The sequence below is a fragment of the Oryctolagus cuniculus genome, chromosome 9 (assembly GCF_964237555.1).
Source record: "Oryctolagus cuniculus chromosome 9, mOryCun1.1, whole genome shotgun sequence".
NCBI lineage: Eukaryota > Metazoa > Chordata > Mammalia > Lagomorpha > Leporidae > Oryctolagus > Oryctolagus cuniculus.
The window spans coordinates 118,568,618-118,584,534 of NC_091440.1; the positions used below are offsets into that span (position 1 = coordinate 118,568,618).

At 40.4% G+C, this 15,917-nt stretch overlaps 1 protein-coding gene across 15 annotated transcripts in view; it reads right to left on the reverse strand.

Moving 5' to 3' along the window:
• Window positions 1–5,679: 5,679 nt before the first annotated feature.
• The window catches only part of SLCO1A2 (solute carrier organic anion transporter family member 1A2), a 100,760-nt gene continuing 90,522 nt past the window's right edge, over window positions 5,680–15,917 (reverse strand). For all 15 annotated transcript variants that reach the window (XM_008259561.4, XM_070049465.1, XM_051850843.2 and 12 more), the window contains 3 exons: window positions 11,898–11,962; window positions 11,234–11,351; window positions 5,680–9,215 (listed from right to left, as the gene is read on the reverse strand). In XM_008259561.4, the coding sequence (XP_008257783.1) occupies window positions 8,999–9,215; window positions 11,234–11,351; window positions 11,898–11,962 (400 nt within the window). In that variant the 3' untranslated portion in view covers window positions 5,680–8,998. The remainder of the gene's footprint in view (window positions 9,216–11,233; window positions 11,352–11,897; window positions 11,963–15,917) is intronic.

The following is a 15,917-nucleotide window of genomic DNA, read 5'->3' on the forward strand; positions in this document are numbered from 1 at the left end:
AAGATTCGTTTTTAATTAACTTTATATACTATGATGTTTCTTTCTCCCAAAATGCTCTTTTTCCCACTTAATTAACTCCTGCTAAGTGGTTAAAACACCATTCCTTCAACATCTTTGATTTCTTTACTGGTTAAAATCTTACAGTTATATCATTAGCAGCATAGTACTTATCAAATTGTAATTTGGTAAAATGATAATTTACAATTATCTGATAGCCACCAGTTCTCTGATTAAATGGTGATGTGATTTTAGCAACACCTTAGGATGCTCCCAATTACTAACACAAAAATTTGCTGTCCCAAGTTTTGTCATTAGAACTTTATCCCTGTGCATTAAAGCTTGGTCTCCAGTGAAATTGGAAGTGACAGTACTGTAGAGTATGAGTGAGATTCCAGTTTTTTTTTAAGAAGCAGGCTTTTTAAATTGCATACTTACTTGTACTTTGAGAGAGAAAGAAGGAGAATAGGAGTAGACAGGCAGATGAACCCAGAGAGCTCGCATCTGCTGGTTCACTCCCCAAATGCACACAGTGGCCATGGAGCTAGAACTGAGGGCCAGGAATTCAATCCAGATCCGCCATGTGTGTAGCAGGGCCCTCAAAGCTTGAGCTATCTATCTCCTGCTGCCTCCGAGGGTCTGTATTAGCAAGAAAGTAGAACCAGAAGCAGAACTGGCACTCAAATCCAGGCACTCAGATACGGGATGTGGGTACCCCAACTGGTTTCTTAACTGGTTGGTCAAGTACCTCCTCCTCAGGTTTTTGATAGGAGTAGAAATGGAGAGGTCATAGAAAAGTGAGATTATAAATGCCAGAACTATTCACTAATTTGTTTAGGATCAATATTAACAATAATGACTCAAAGTATTTATGAAAATGCTCCTTTGACACACATGCATTAGTAGTGTTCACTTGTGTGATACTTCGAACTTTTATGCCATCTCTAAGGCTTGCTTCTGATGATTGTATTAAGACTTTTATTAAAATTGCTTTTATATGTTTATGAATTTTTCAGTGAGGGCCATAAATGCAGTATGCTGATACAGCAGTCAGTATTCATACACAGAGAGAAACACATCTCCCTTCTGCTCGGCCTGTGTGTGTATAGAGGGGGTAAGGAGGGAGTGTCAGAAGTGGGACAGGGCTTTGAAGTTTGTTGTCACTGGGGTTCCCTTGGGAGCATCAAGGGCCTCAAATTCCTCCAGGAAAACCTCCTGTGTAGGGTCTGCTTGCTGTGCAGGTTTGGTTGTTCCCTCCGCCCTATCATCCAGGAATGACCTGTCTCTTCAACATTTCCAGATATATCCCAAGGTCGTTTTTACTAGAGGAGTATCAGTATGGGGAGGGTGTGGGGGAGGGGGTTCTCTGCTGTGCCGACTACGCTCGGTCTCCAGCTCTGAGAACCTGGGAATTGAGGTCGACCTGATCCTCCTCCCAGAGTGAAGCTTTTCTATCTTGCTTCCCTTCCCAGCTAAAGGCATTTTCACCGGTACCTTCAATGCATAGAGTTTATAAATGTTTCTTTATCTGAAGTAGAGAGACACAAATCTCCCACCCACTGGTTCAGTCCCAAATGCCCACATTAGATGGGCTGTACCAGGCTGAGACCAGGAGGTAGGAACTCAAACTGAGTCTCCCACAGGAGTGGAAGGGACTCAAGTCCGTGGACCATCTCTTGCTGCTTCCCAGGGTGCATATTAGCAGGAAGCTGGAATCCGGAGCTGAGCCGGGACTGGAACCCGGGCACTCTGATGTAGGTGAGGGCATCCCAAGCCAAGTTCACTTCTTAGCCAAATGCCCAGCTTCAAGCCATAGCTCCCGTTTTACTTCCATACTGGAGATGAAGACTTTGTCTCCCTGGAGGAGAAGACAGACATGGGTCTTGAGCAGAGCTTGAGCAGTGTTTGCTGTTTTCCCAGCCCAGCTGGGACCTGTAGGTTTCTTGGGAGATTTTCACCAATCTTTCCTGAAGGTGCCTGCCTGGGCTCCTGGGTAAACCAACTGCAAAACTGAAGCCATAACATCTCCAGCCTTCAGGGGTTTCATCCTCTTCTGCCAACACATACTTTGTCTTTGGTAATTTATTACAAATTTGGAGGGACAGGCATTTGTGAAAGCAGTTAAGCCACCTGTTAGGACACCTGTGTCCCATATCAGAGTGCCTGACTTTGAGTCCTAACTCTACTCTTGATCCTGTTTCCTGTTAGTGCACACCCTGGGAAGCAACAGTGACAGCTCAAGTAGTCGGGTTCTTGCCACCCGTATGGGAGATCCAATGAGTTCTAGAATCCTAGCTTCAGCCTCGCTCAACCCTGGTTGGTAAAGGCATTTGCAGAGTGAACTACTAGGAGCACTCTCTCCCTCCCTCCCTCTTCCCTCCCTCCCTCCCTCTCTCTCTCTCTCTCTCTCTCCCCCCTTTCCCCTTCTCCCCCCCCACTCTCTTCCCCTTCTCTCCCCTCTCTTCCCCCCCCCATAAAATAAAACAAACAAAACTTTGAAAAACATCCTAGCTAAGTGATTTGACTATTACAGTGTAAATTGGCTTCTGTCCTGTAATTACTCCGTTTTTGTTGCTGTAACAAAATACTCCTAGCAGAATAATTTAAAGGAAAGAGGCTGATTTAGCTCACAGTTCTAGAGGCTCAAAGTCCAAGACTGGGAGCTGCATCTGCTCAGCCCTGGGGGTGCTCCGTGGCAGGTGGAACCACAGTGCTTGTGGGAGAGATCCATGAAGAGACCGCAATCCAGAGCAATACAGGATCAGGTTTGCTCTTTGTGTTAACTAACAAGCCAGCCTCACGAGAGCTAAGCAGGTCCCAGGAGAACGACCTCATCCCCTCTGCAGGCAGCATAAACCCTGCTTCTTAAAGGTGCCAAAGCCTCTTAATTCCTCCACATTGGGGACCAAGCTTCCCACATACAAAATCTCCTAGAGAATAAACCACATCTAAACCACAGCATTCCCGAAGTAAGCAAATGTCCGCTTTTGTGTTTCCCTTTGAGAACTGGTTTCATCCAGAGTCCCAGCTAACACTTTGCCCAAAATTTCATTTCGTTGATGGATTCAAGGAAAGTCATAAGTCACACATTTTACCCAGTGTTTCTCTTACTTGAGGTGTGAGTGAGACATTTCATGTATAATTTTGTCATAATATACATTGTCCATGAACTTTCTAAGCATCCTTGTATTCATAGATTTCAAACTTATTTTACATCCAATAAACTTATCTTTAAAATTCTATTTTCTTAAAAATTTTTGAGGTATCCTCAAATTAGGATTCTACAGAGAAATAGAACTAACAGATAATTGTATATAGCCAGTGCTAGGGCACAGTGGATTAATCCTATGCCTGCGACACCCACATCCCATATGGGCACCAGTTCTAGTCCCAGCTGCTCCTCTTCAGATCCAGCTCTCTGCTATGGTCTGGGAAAGCAGTAGAAGCAGTAGAAGATGGCCCAAGCACTTGGGCCCCTCACCTACATGGGAGACCCAGAAGAAGCTCCTGGCTCCTGGCTCCTGGCTTCAGATCAGCTCAGCTCTGGCCATTGCGGCCATTTGGGGATGAACCAGTGGATGAAAACTTTTATTTCTGTCTCTCCTTCTCACTGTCTGTAACTCTAGATCTCGAATAAATAAATAAAAGCTTTAAAAAATAGTATATGGGAGACTTTGAGAAGTTCATGAAAAAACTGCATTACAGGATAATGCAAAATTGTCATGAGATTTCTCAGGCACCCTCATATACACACATAAATGCAGGCAGCCATGCAGAATGTAGACCTGAGGAAGGGTCAGTGCTGCATTCTGGTGCAGAGGAAGTCAGCTGGCACGAGGTCTGGAAAGTTCAGTCTTTATTAAGACCTTTCATGTAGAGGGTAAGTGTCTACTAATTTGAATGTTAATATAACAAAAAAAAATGGAAACCTTCACAAAAACATCTAGAACAGCATTTAACTAAAAATCTAGGTACCATGACCCATCAAGTTGACATACAAAAATAGCAAAGACTTGGGGCCAGCACTGTGGCTCAGCAGGGTAAGCCAGCACTTGGCGTGTTGGCATTGCATTTTGGAGTACAGATGTGCGTCCCTGCGGCTCCACTTCTGACCCAGCTCCCTGCTAATGCACCTGGGAAAGCAGTGGAAGATGGCCCAAGTGCTTGGGCCCATGCAGCCCCTATGGGAACCCAGGATGGAGCTCCTGGTTCCTGACTTCAGCCTGCTCAGCCTTTCAGCCTTAGCTGTTTTAACCATTTGGCGAATGAACCAGAGCATGGATGATCTCTCTCTCTCGATCTCTCTCTCTCTCTCTCTTCTCTCTCTCACATTTCAAAAGATGCTAGTAGTTTGGTTGGGATTTTGTTGAACTTGTAGATGAATTTTACAAGAATCAGCATCCTTACAATGTTAAGTCTTTCAGCCAATGAACATGTTATGGGTCTTAATTTCTCTGAATAACATTTCTGTAGTTCGAGGGTAGATGTTTGGGACACCTGTTGGGAGATTGGTTTCTTGGATTTAAATGAGGAAATTTTTTTATGCTACACTAAGTTGAATGTGTATTATTCCATTTTCTTTCTCTGTAAAAAGTGTCTGAGGCTGGGCACTTTAAAAACAAGAGAAGTTTATTCAACTCACAGCTTTGGAGGCAGAAAGACCCAACAGCATGGCTCTAGCTCCTGTGATGGGCTCCTTGGCTGTCACATCATGGGACCTGGCTGCGTGGTGGCAGTGTGTGTGAGAGGGAGAGACCACAGGGTGAGACTGGACCTCTGAGCCAGGCAAGGGACCAGGCTTGTTCTTCCATAGCGATCCTTCCTGTGAGAACTCACTGGGTTATCATGAAAACTGCATTAACCTCATCCAAGGGCAGTTACCCCAGTGGCTTAAACACCTCCCGCTAATGCCTGTCTTTGAAAGATTCCTCATCACTTTTCACATCACCATACAAGGGACCAGGCTTCTAACACTGGACCCTTTGGGGAGCACCCTCAAACCATATCCCAAGCACAGCAGAATGTAATAATAACACTGCATTCTAACTGCTACTGAAATATGAAGACCATGCTTGATTTTCTATGTTGCCCTTTTATCCAGTCCACTTGCTTAGATTAACTTATTGATTTTTTGCTATTTTGTGTGTAGTTTTTAGGATTTCTGAATGCTCGTGTCACTGACATCTTTTTCTTTTCTTTGCCTTACAAATTTGAATTCTTTTTTATTGTTTATTAATATAAAGAGAATATATCATTATCAATAAATATTGCTTATCAATATGCATTCCACAGGTACAACTCCAAGAAAATATTCATAATACTCTCCTTCCCTCCCTCCATCTCTCCCTCCCCTAACTCCTTGAGGTCAAACATGCACAGTTCAGGCAGGGAAAAGGAAAATGGGCAATGTGTCCTCTCAGAAAGCTTTGTCTATTTATTTCAGAAAGAAATCCCTTTCCCAATTAAGAAACCCCAGCCAATATCTCATTGGCCTAGACAGTTATTTCTAACCACAGCCAACAACAAATGGGATATTCTGTTATTTGACTTTATTAGTTATTCAATAAGGAGTGGGGTTTTTTCTTTGTCCTCATTAATCCATAGCCATGATTTCTCACCAAGACTTGCATTAGAAGCTTATCCCAAAAACTCCAGTTAGTAACTTACTACATACCCATAGTGTTGAAATTACCAAGCACTTTTATTTAGTAATCTATAATTGTTTGCTGGGTATATTCATTCACTCTAATAAAATGATACCAGGTTACATTCTACTCGAATTCTGTGGTTTATGACGTACTAGTTTTCACCCCTCTCACCAACACACATATCCTCAAGAATCAAATACATAAGAAAACAGTAGTTCCACAAACACCTGTTGGTAATCCTCAACATGTCTTCTTCCCCTTCTATGAACTACATTATCTTATTTAGTACTATTGTTTTTACTCACATATAACCTTTATAAAATATTTTTAATTGTGTTTTATTTTTACAGGTGAAAAAAAAAGAACCAAAGAACACAGAAGGTGTGAAAAGAAAGACAAATGCGTTGTTCTTTGATCCTCTTCATGGTAAGTCCAGTGTCCCAGAGGAAACCACTGAGTAGCAATTCTAGTTTTTTTTTTTTTTTTTTTTTTTTTTAAGATTTATTTATTTACTTTGAAAGAGCGAGAGAGAGAAAGAGAGAGGGAGACAGACACAGAGATATATATTTCATCCTCTGGTTCACTCCCCAAATGGCTGCAATGTCCAGGGCTGGGCCAGGCCAAACCCAAGAGCTGCAGCTGGGTCTCCCACATGGGTGGCAGGGGCCCAAACACTAGAGCCATCTTCCAGTGCTTTTCCCAAGCCATTAGCGGGGAACTGGATTGGAAGTGGAGCAGCCAGGACACAAACCAGCACAAACATGGAATGCCAGCGTTGTAGGTGGCAGCTTTACCTGCTGTGCCACAATGCCAGCCCCTGGTTCTAGTTTTTATTGATCTGATGGTGAACTCCATAATGTTAATATGCATATACAAGGGACCAGCCCTGTGGTACAGTGGGTTAACGCCCTGGCCTGAAGCACTGGCATCCCATATGGGTGCCGGTTCTAGTCCCGGCTGCTCCTCTTCCAATCCAGCTCTCTGCTATGGCCTGGGAAAGCAGTAGAAGATGGCCCAAGTTCTTGGGCCCCTGCACCCGCATGGCAGACCCGGAAGAAGATTCTGGCTCCTGGCTTCGGACTGGCGTAGCTCCAGCCATTGCGGCCATCTGGGGAGTGAACCATCGGATGGAAGACCTCTCTCTCTCTCTCTGCCTCTCCTCTTTCTGTGTAACTCTGACTTTGGAACAAATAAATAAATCTTTAAAAAAAATGCATATACAATTTAATATTCACTTAACAAGTTTTAAAACACAACTGCTAGCCAGCATGCATGAGGGGTGGTTTTTCCTTCTTTTTGCATTTCTTTTTAAATTTTCTGTGTGTTTTTTTTCTGAAGTTAACTTTCAAAATTTCTATAAAATTGGTTATTCTAATTCCATTAACTACAGACTCCCAAAAATATTAAATGAGAAAATTCATGACCCTAGACTTCTCATGACCTGTTCTCCCAATCCTGTTCTCCAACTCTGCCTGCCATGCCATCATCTCTTCCCGCATGAGAGCTGTAAAAGTTCCCAGAATAAGAACTGATCTTTCTAGGCCTCTTGGGTGCCAGCGGAAGAGATCCTGGGGGAACCCAAAGCACTCAACACCCCTTTCTCTGGCTGCTTCTCCCTCACTGAGCAGAGTCAAGACAGAACTGTTTGTTCCCAGAGTCAAATGCCATCCCTCCCATGAGTGGTAAGAAAGAACTTCAGGCATGAGTCCAAAGCTATGTCTGCCAGGGCCTCTGGGTGAGCTATGTGCAAAGTAAGGCCCAGCTTCCTCTGATAACCTCAAATCGATCAATAGGAGTGGCAAAAGGCCACCAGTTCTGCTTCTCAGCTTGCCTCCGTGACAGAGGAGACCCAGAGGAGCCCAGTCCCCACCTGCCTGGTTCTGTCACAGCTTTACTCACACTAATCTCATTACGTCCTTTGTTCCTGTGTGTGTCATTCACCTACAAGTCCCAGAGTTCCATGTCATCTTACAGCTCCCTTCTGCTTTCCCTAAGTCTGATTTCCCTTTGCCTTCTACTCTTCAGTTTTTGTCTCAGATTCCTGTTCCCCAAAATGTGCACATTCACTGTGATCTCTGGATCTCAGTCCACCATCACCAAAATCCTCTAAAATCTGAGATTCATCAGTGAGCATTTCTTCACCACGAAGAATTGCTAAGAAATTACACACTAAGAAAAAATACACACCAAGAAAATCACACACACCAGGAAAAATCTGCTTCTCCTGCGACCTTCTACAACAGGTGTTCACTGTCTCTCACAGCATTCTAGGATAGGACTCTCAAACGAGAAGTCCTATATTACCAGTACATTTTCTTGTACCACTAAAAACGTTCCCTTCTGTGACTGCACTCATAAGGTACAAAATAGTTTTTAATGTGCCCCTTGAATTCTATTCATCTCCATTTCATGGTTTTCAAATACTTTTTCATTCTTTAAGATGATTTGTGGAAAATTAGTATCTGTGTTCTAACTTAGGCCCCAAGAGGTGTCACAAACATTGGTCCATGGGGTCTTCCCCTGAATGTGGGAATGTCACCCTTTGACAACATCTGAAACTACAACAAGTTGCTAAAGACTGTTTTCCTAATATTGTCCTTTTATTCCTAGACTCAGCATTTACTTTTCAGAATGACATCACTGACAGATATGAACTGCTTTAAAAAAAATAGTTCCAACAGTCTTTTCTACAAGATTTTTAATTACCTGATTAATTACTCAATTCTCTGGACAAAATGAGCAAATCATAGGATATGAGTATTAAGGGAGACAGCTGAAAGCAAGAAATGGCACATCACTGAGTCATCTGTTTCAAAGATGTGTCAGGAATGAAGATGAAGAGTCAAAGAACAATTCCTAAACAGAATAATATAACGTAGATGTTCTCACAGAAAAAGATAACATCTGTTAGAAGTGATAAATTTGAATAAAATATTTAAGTGTTCATATAAACAGAATGAAAATTTCCATTTCTGAGTGTCTCTATATCAAAGCACAAACTCAAGATTTAAGTAAATTTTATACAGTAAATTTTCAAACTATTTTGAAAGGTGATATAGGAAATATACCCTTACTTTGTGAGAGTTAAGAGAGAATTGCTGTTTTAACATTAACATGAAGCTGGTCTAAAATTCTGGTTAGGAGGCTGCAATAAATTTTCCCCTTGGCAAAATCTCAAATGCGATTTTGTTATTTCAGAAATACTATCAGCAAACATTTTTATCATGAGTACAAAACATTTTTGAGGTTCTTAAAGACAAGAAAAAGTTACCTGTAGTACCTCTATTGATTTTTAAAACAACTAAGTTGTACAGTACATTCTCCCAATCTGAGAGGGATGATCAAATAGTACATTACAGTTTAGTTTTTAATTCATCATCATTTGAAATCTTGGAATTTTGGTGGACGTCTTTCAACTCATTTTGCTTCTCTGTATCCTTAGTCTCAAGTTCAGTTCCTGGAGGAGCAGTTTCACCGGGCAGCCGACGGTTCCGCAAAAGAACCAGGATCCATATGGCTGGAAAAATGCTCAATCCCCGCAGAGCTGCTGGCAATCCGAGGTAAATGTATCTAGTTTAAAAAAAAATATTTAAACGTATTAAATCTTACATAGGCCATATTGTTAGTACAAGCAAATTTTTATATCTTTATTGACATTTTATTCCTTTAAGGACAATAACAGCTAGTGTTTTTTTGTTTTTTTTGTTTGTTTGTTTTTTGTTTTTTTTTTGACAGGCAGAGTGGACAGTGAGAGAGAGAGAGACAGAGAGAAAGGTCTTCCTTTGCCGTTGGTTCACCCTCCAATGGCCGCCGCGGCTGGCGCGCTGAACAGCTAGTGTTTTACATGTCAAGCTTACATAAATAGCTCTGTTGAGCTCTTTTAATTCCAATTTTGTTAAAAAAATTGGAGAAGGGTTCCATGCAGAAAATCTAAATTTACCTTTTTTTCTAATCCTTTGTCATTGATTTTATTATGACTGCCTGAACTGAATAGAACCTGTAACTTAAATTTAATGCTGACGGTGTTAGATTTATTTCAGTATTGGATAAGCGTGCCTCTGTAGAATCTCCATTAACTGATAGAAACCTTGTGTGTCATTTTCAGTGACCTTCATCAGGTTAAGGAAGCTTTTCTTCTCTACTCTTAGTCCACTCAATTTTTTTTTTATTATGAATCACTTTTCTGCATTTAGTTTTTTCACATTTCCTATATTCATAGGGTGTGTTATACCAGTAGATTGTTTTATATATTCATCCATCCTTGCATTTCCTTTTTCTTTCTTTTTTTTTTTTTTTTTTTTTTTTGACAGGCAGAGTGGACAGTGAGAGAGAGACAGAGAGAAAGGTCTTCCTTTGCCATTGGTTCACCCTCCAATGGCCAGCTCTGCGGCCGGCGCACCGCGCTGATCCGATGGCAGGAGCCAGGTACTTATCCTGGTCTCCCATGGGGTGCAGGGCCCAAGTACTCGGGCCATCCTCCACTGCCTTCCCGGGCCACAACAGAGAGCTGGCCTGGAAGAGGGGCAACCGGGAAAGAATCCGGCGCCCCTACTGGGACTAGAACCCGGTGTGCCAGTGCCGTTAGGTGGAGGATTAGCCTATTGAGCCACGGCGCCAGCCCATCCTTGCATTTCTAAAATAAACTCCATTAGTGATTTTTATACATTATTAGATTCAATTTGTTAATTTTACGTAGAGTTTTCATGTATATTTATATCACCGTACGATCTTTTCATGTGCTGAGCTCATCCAGTAGGAGTATTAAGACTGTACTAATTTTGTAAATTGCATACTGAGTTCCTGGTTCCTGGCTTCAGCAGAACCCCACCCCAGCTGTTCAGGCAATTGAGGAGTGAACCAGCAGATGAAAGATCTTTCTCTCTCTCTGCTTACAACTCTGCCTTGCAAATAAAATGAAAATGAATAATAAATGTTTTGTAAAATGGGCTTTTCAAAAAAAGAGAAAAATCTTTGAAGGTTCTAAACAATGCTAAACTGTTGTCAGTAAATGAAATATTTTCTTACCCAATTTAAACAAAATTTAATTGTCCGAATTATTAAAAGAAAATAGGATAGCAAAAGAAAAGAGTTTTGCACAAAATCATATCTAAATTAATAGAAAATAAGGCATTAGGAGACATGAATAGTATTTCTTCAGCAAAATTTGGTGAAAAGACAACAAGTACACAGGAGAACAGAGGCAGGGGGTGAGAGGAAGTGAGGCTTCAGACTAGCAAGGTGATGCAAAGATGTAGGTTGAAAGGAAGAAACTCTGGAGAGCAATGTCTTCTGGTTAGGTAGCTTGCATACACCCAGTACCTCCAGCGGTGTACTGCTGGCTCACAGTTTAATAACTCTGAAAGGCTAAACAGGGAAGCCAGCCCTGCTTACATTTATCAAGCACTTGAGAGAAAATGGGGAAACAAAAGTCTAGCAGGTGAGTAAGGAGTGGAGGCTTAGTGTCATGTCTAATCTGAAAGCAGAGCCCAAGGTGTACTTGTCACTGACAAAGAAATCTTAGCAATGAATGGTACCATTTTCTGTACCATCTGTGCTTAGAAGCGGTTCTAAGGAAGGGTTATCGTTACCTGAAGTAAATGGAATCATAAAATCGGCATGCCCCCGGCTCACCACATTTCAGGGTTCCCCACTGTAAGCACGTGGAGTCAATCAAAGCTCCAAAATATATTGGTGCAGGAATGCCAGCTACAATTACAGACAGACAGAAGAAACCGTCAACATGGCAATAATTAAGATATATTCTTTCAAATGGAAACATTTCAGTTTTCCTTATTTGTACAACAAAGTTCATCAAGATAAAATTCTAATACTCTAAAGTGTATTTTAGAAATTACAGTTTTTTACCATAATGTTTCCAAATTATAAAGGCTAAGTAATCCGATGAATAAAATGGGAAATCACTCATAGAGTAAAATATTGAATTAAAGGTTCTGCACTTTAAAGGTTTTCTTAAGCGTTTGGGGAGTAGACTGAGTACACATTCTCAAATCATTTCCTGTTCGTTTTCTTTATGAGTCTTCTAATAGATAAAAAGTAGGATTAGGATCAGATAGGGCCTTTGAAGTACAGGAGAAACTGCCTATCTCTTTAAGCATGCCATTTTCATACAGATTGCAAAGTGCTCATTACAAACAGAAGGGATTTTTCCAACACTGTTATGCTAAACAATTATTTCATTTGCTTAATTTAATACCGGTCTGATGTGATGTTGGAAAAAATATCTATTTTTACCAAATATTCTTGTGCAAAATGCATGGAGCCCCACACCAAGAGACTTCTCTTCAGAACTGATACACCTACAAGACAAATAAATCTGTAAACAAATGGAAAAAATTTAAAACCTACCATTATTTCTTTAAAGGGCTATTTGTATGCTAGTAACACACATTGAGCCTTAGACAATTTACCCAGGTCTTGGTTATCTAACTTGTAGCTGACACATAGGAACCTCATGTCTGGCTATTGGTTTTTAACTCACCACTTTTCATATTCTATCAGACAGACAGTAAAGAACAAATGTTTCAAAAAAATCTGTTTCTGTTCCAATACCCTCCTATTGAGGGCAGTGGTTCCAGACTCTAATGATTGACCGTTCAGCTCAAAGCAAGAGCAATGCAGCTCTAGTCATATCCAGATTCACAAAATGAAGCAATACTAGGACTTCACATAAATAAATGTCAGAAGGATAGGTAAAATCAGAAGAAAGTGATAGAAAAAAGCCAAAGCAAACCATTTTAAATGATGGGGTAGAATTCAATAGTTACAAAGATAATCTTCCATTCTCTCCAAAAACTTCTCATCTTGTCACTCTTGCCTGAATGTAACTATAAATGGAAATACCAACCACAATGGTGTCTCACTCATTCCAGCATCATATGGCAACCCGCTTGGGAATTTTCCTCTGTGAACTCTCCCTGTTCCTTCCACCTCCTCGATTAATTGAAAGCTGGGAAAATGAAAGCAGCTTTCTTCTCAAAAGGTTGCCATACATAGAAACAGCTGCATTTTATTGGTATTTTCTTGGAACAGGTACTTTCCTGGATGGACTTATTTACAAATTTAGAAAGTGAGACGCAGTTGATCGAGACACCGTCTGACAGAGAACTTGTTAAACACCATTAGTAATTTTACTGAGAAAGGAAAAAAATCCAGGAAACCTAGCATGACCCTCGTAGTCACCTTTGAATACAGAAAAGAATGCATTTAAAGTTTTGCTGAAGAATTATTCTTTCTTCCCTATCTTTAACATAGTATTTTATGATCTCACAAAAACATGAACTTTTAATAGCTCTTATTAATAGCAAACTGTTCAAGATATTTTATTGCTTGATATTAATCAGAGCATCCATTTCTAGAAACCAGGGATCAGAAAGGAAAATTGAATGTTTTATGGTGAAAATTCTGACAGAAGGCCAGTGCTGTGGTGTCACAGGTTAAGCCATCACCTGTAGTGCTGGCATCCAGTATGGGCAGTGGTTTAAGTCCCTTTTGCTCTGCTTCAAATCTAGCCCCCTGTTAATGTTCCTGGGAAAGCAGTGGAAGATGGCCCAAGTGTTTGGGCCTTTGCACCCCTGTGGGAGACCAAGATGCAGCTCCAGGCTCCTGGCTTCTGTCTGGCCCAGCCTTGCCACTCTTCCAGCCATCTGGGGAGTGAACCAGCAGATGCAAGAACTTCCCCCAAACTTTGTATCTCCTTCTCTTTCTCCATAATCTGCTTTTCAAGTAAACAAATAAATCTTTAAAAAGAGTAAGAAAATTCTGACAGAAATTAATAAAGTATTTCTTCAAAAATGGCAAACAAGCATCCTTCCATCATCATGGTAGGAATATTCACAGTTCTAGGAATATTCACAGTTCTAGAGAACAGATATATCTATAAAAATATTCATGTGCTAAACCCTCTAATATGATCTTGACAAGAGATGAGGAGGAGAGAAGAGACACAAACAGAGCATTACTTGTCATTAAATACTTGTCTTATTAGGGAATATATATTACTACTGAAATATTTTTAATAACATAAATGTAGTTAAGAACTTCAACAACAGGTTAATTATTTTAAAAGTGTAGCTTTCCTTTTTTAAAAAAGATTTATTTATTTAGTTGAAAGTCAGAGTTACAGAGAGAGAGGAGAGGCAGAGAGAGAAGTCCATCTGATGGTTCACTCCCCAACTGGCCACAATGGCTGGAGCTGTGCTGATCTGAAGCCAGGAGCCAGGAGCTTCTTCCAGGCCTCCCACATGGGTGCAAGGGCCCAAGGACTTGGGCCATCTTCTACAGCTTTCCCAGGCCATAGCAGAGAGCTGGATCAGATAAGGAGCAGCCAGGACTAAAACTGGCATCCATATGGGATGCCAGCACTTCAGGCCAGGGTGTTAACCCACTGCACCACAACACTGGCCCTCTTAAAAGTATAGCTTTCAAAGTAGCAAGGGAAATAATCCAGTGTACACAATGGGAATTTTAAAAATAAAAGGTATAATAATAGTTCTCAATAATTATAATAAATGTAAATAGATTAAACTCACCACTCCTGGCTTTAAAAAATCAGATCTAGTAACTTGTTTATGAAGAGATTGAAGATTGGAGAAAAAGAGATGGAAACAAATATAACAGGTATGCTATAAGCCAGAAGAAACCAGTTTTGCAATTATAATACACAAAATTCTGTAAAAGAAAATACTGAAAGAATTAAATATTAGGTCCTGATAATAATAAAAGCACAATGCTCAAAATAAAAAAGCAATCTAAGTGTTAAATAGTTGACCAAAGAACAATAGAGCAAGCCCAAAAGGAGAAAAAAAAGCACAGGATGAAAATCAGAAATCCATGTTATAAAGATTAACAGAACCTAAAACTGATCCATCCTTTCTTCCTACCTTCCTTCCTTCCTTATCATTTATTTCAAAGGCAGAGACATGGAGAGATCTTCCATCCACTGGTTCATTCACCAAACACCTGCAACAACCAGTGCTAAGTCAGGCCAAAGCCAGGATTCTAGAACTCCATCCAGGTGCCCCACATGGGTGACAGGGACCCATGTACTTGAGCCATCACCTGCTACCTCCTAGAGTGATCATTAGTAGAAAGCTGGATTTGTAGTAGATGAATTGGAAAAAGCAGCAGAAGATGGCCCAAGTGCCTGAAGCCCTGCCACCCATGTGGGAGACCTAGAAAAAGCTCTTGGCTCCTGACTTCTACCTGGCCCAGTCCCAGCCATTACAGCCATCTAGAGGGTGAGTCAGCAGATGAAAGATCTCTCTATCCCCCCTACCTCTCCCTCTCCCTCTTTCTCTCTCTCTCTCCCTCTCCCTCTCTCCCTCTCCCCCTCTCTCCCTCTCTCCCTCTTTCTCTCTCTCTCTGTGTATGTGTGCCTCTCTTTAACTCTCAAATAAATAATGTTTGAAAAAATGACAGATAGACAATCTTCCTGTGACATTGATCAAAAAAGAAAAATTCAAATGAAATACAGAATAAAAAAGGGAAAACACCTTTAGATTCATAAGAGAATATGAGAATGATAAAAATATTATAAATACCTATAGACTAACATGTAAGCAACATGTATAAGCAGAAACAGAAAGCGTGAATAGACAATAACACTAAGTAAATGAAAATAATTAACAATAATAACAATTAAATCACAATATCCAAATAAATCCAAAATACAAATAAATTTATGGGTGAATTTACAAATTTTCAACAAACAGATATTTAATATAAAAGTATATAACAATGTAATTAGAGAAATCAAAAAAATAAATATTTACCAATTCATTTTGGGGGCCTAGAGTTATTCAAAGTAGAAAGTAATGTATTTTCTTATCAACATAAATATAGCTATTTTAAATAAAATATTTACATGAACAAAATCATGTATAAAATATGTTGTGAATAAGTGGTATTTTCTCAGGTATTCAAATAGAGTTCAATACCAAAATGTCAATCACTTAGAGGCCAGTGTAGTGGCTTAATGGGTTAATCTGCCAATGCCTGCTCCACTTCCTATCCAGCTTCCTGCTAAAGGCCCAGATACTTGGGCCCCTGCACCCACATGGGAGACCTGGAAGAAACTCCTGGCTCCTGGCTTCAGCCTGGTCATTGCAACCATTTGGGAGTAAGCAACAGATGGAGGTTTTGCTCTTTCTCTGTCTTGCCCTCTCTCCCTGTAACTTTGCCTTTCAAATAAACCAATATATCTGTAAGAATATATATCAATCAGTTTATTTCACCAAGCTGCATTCTTGAATA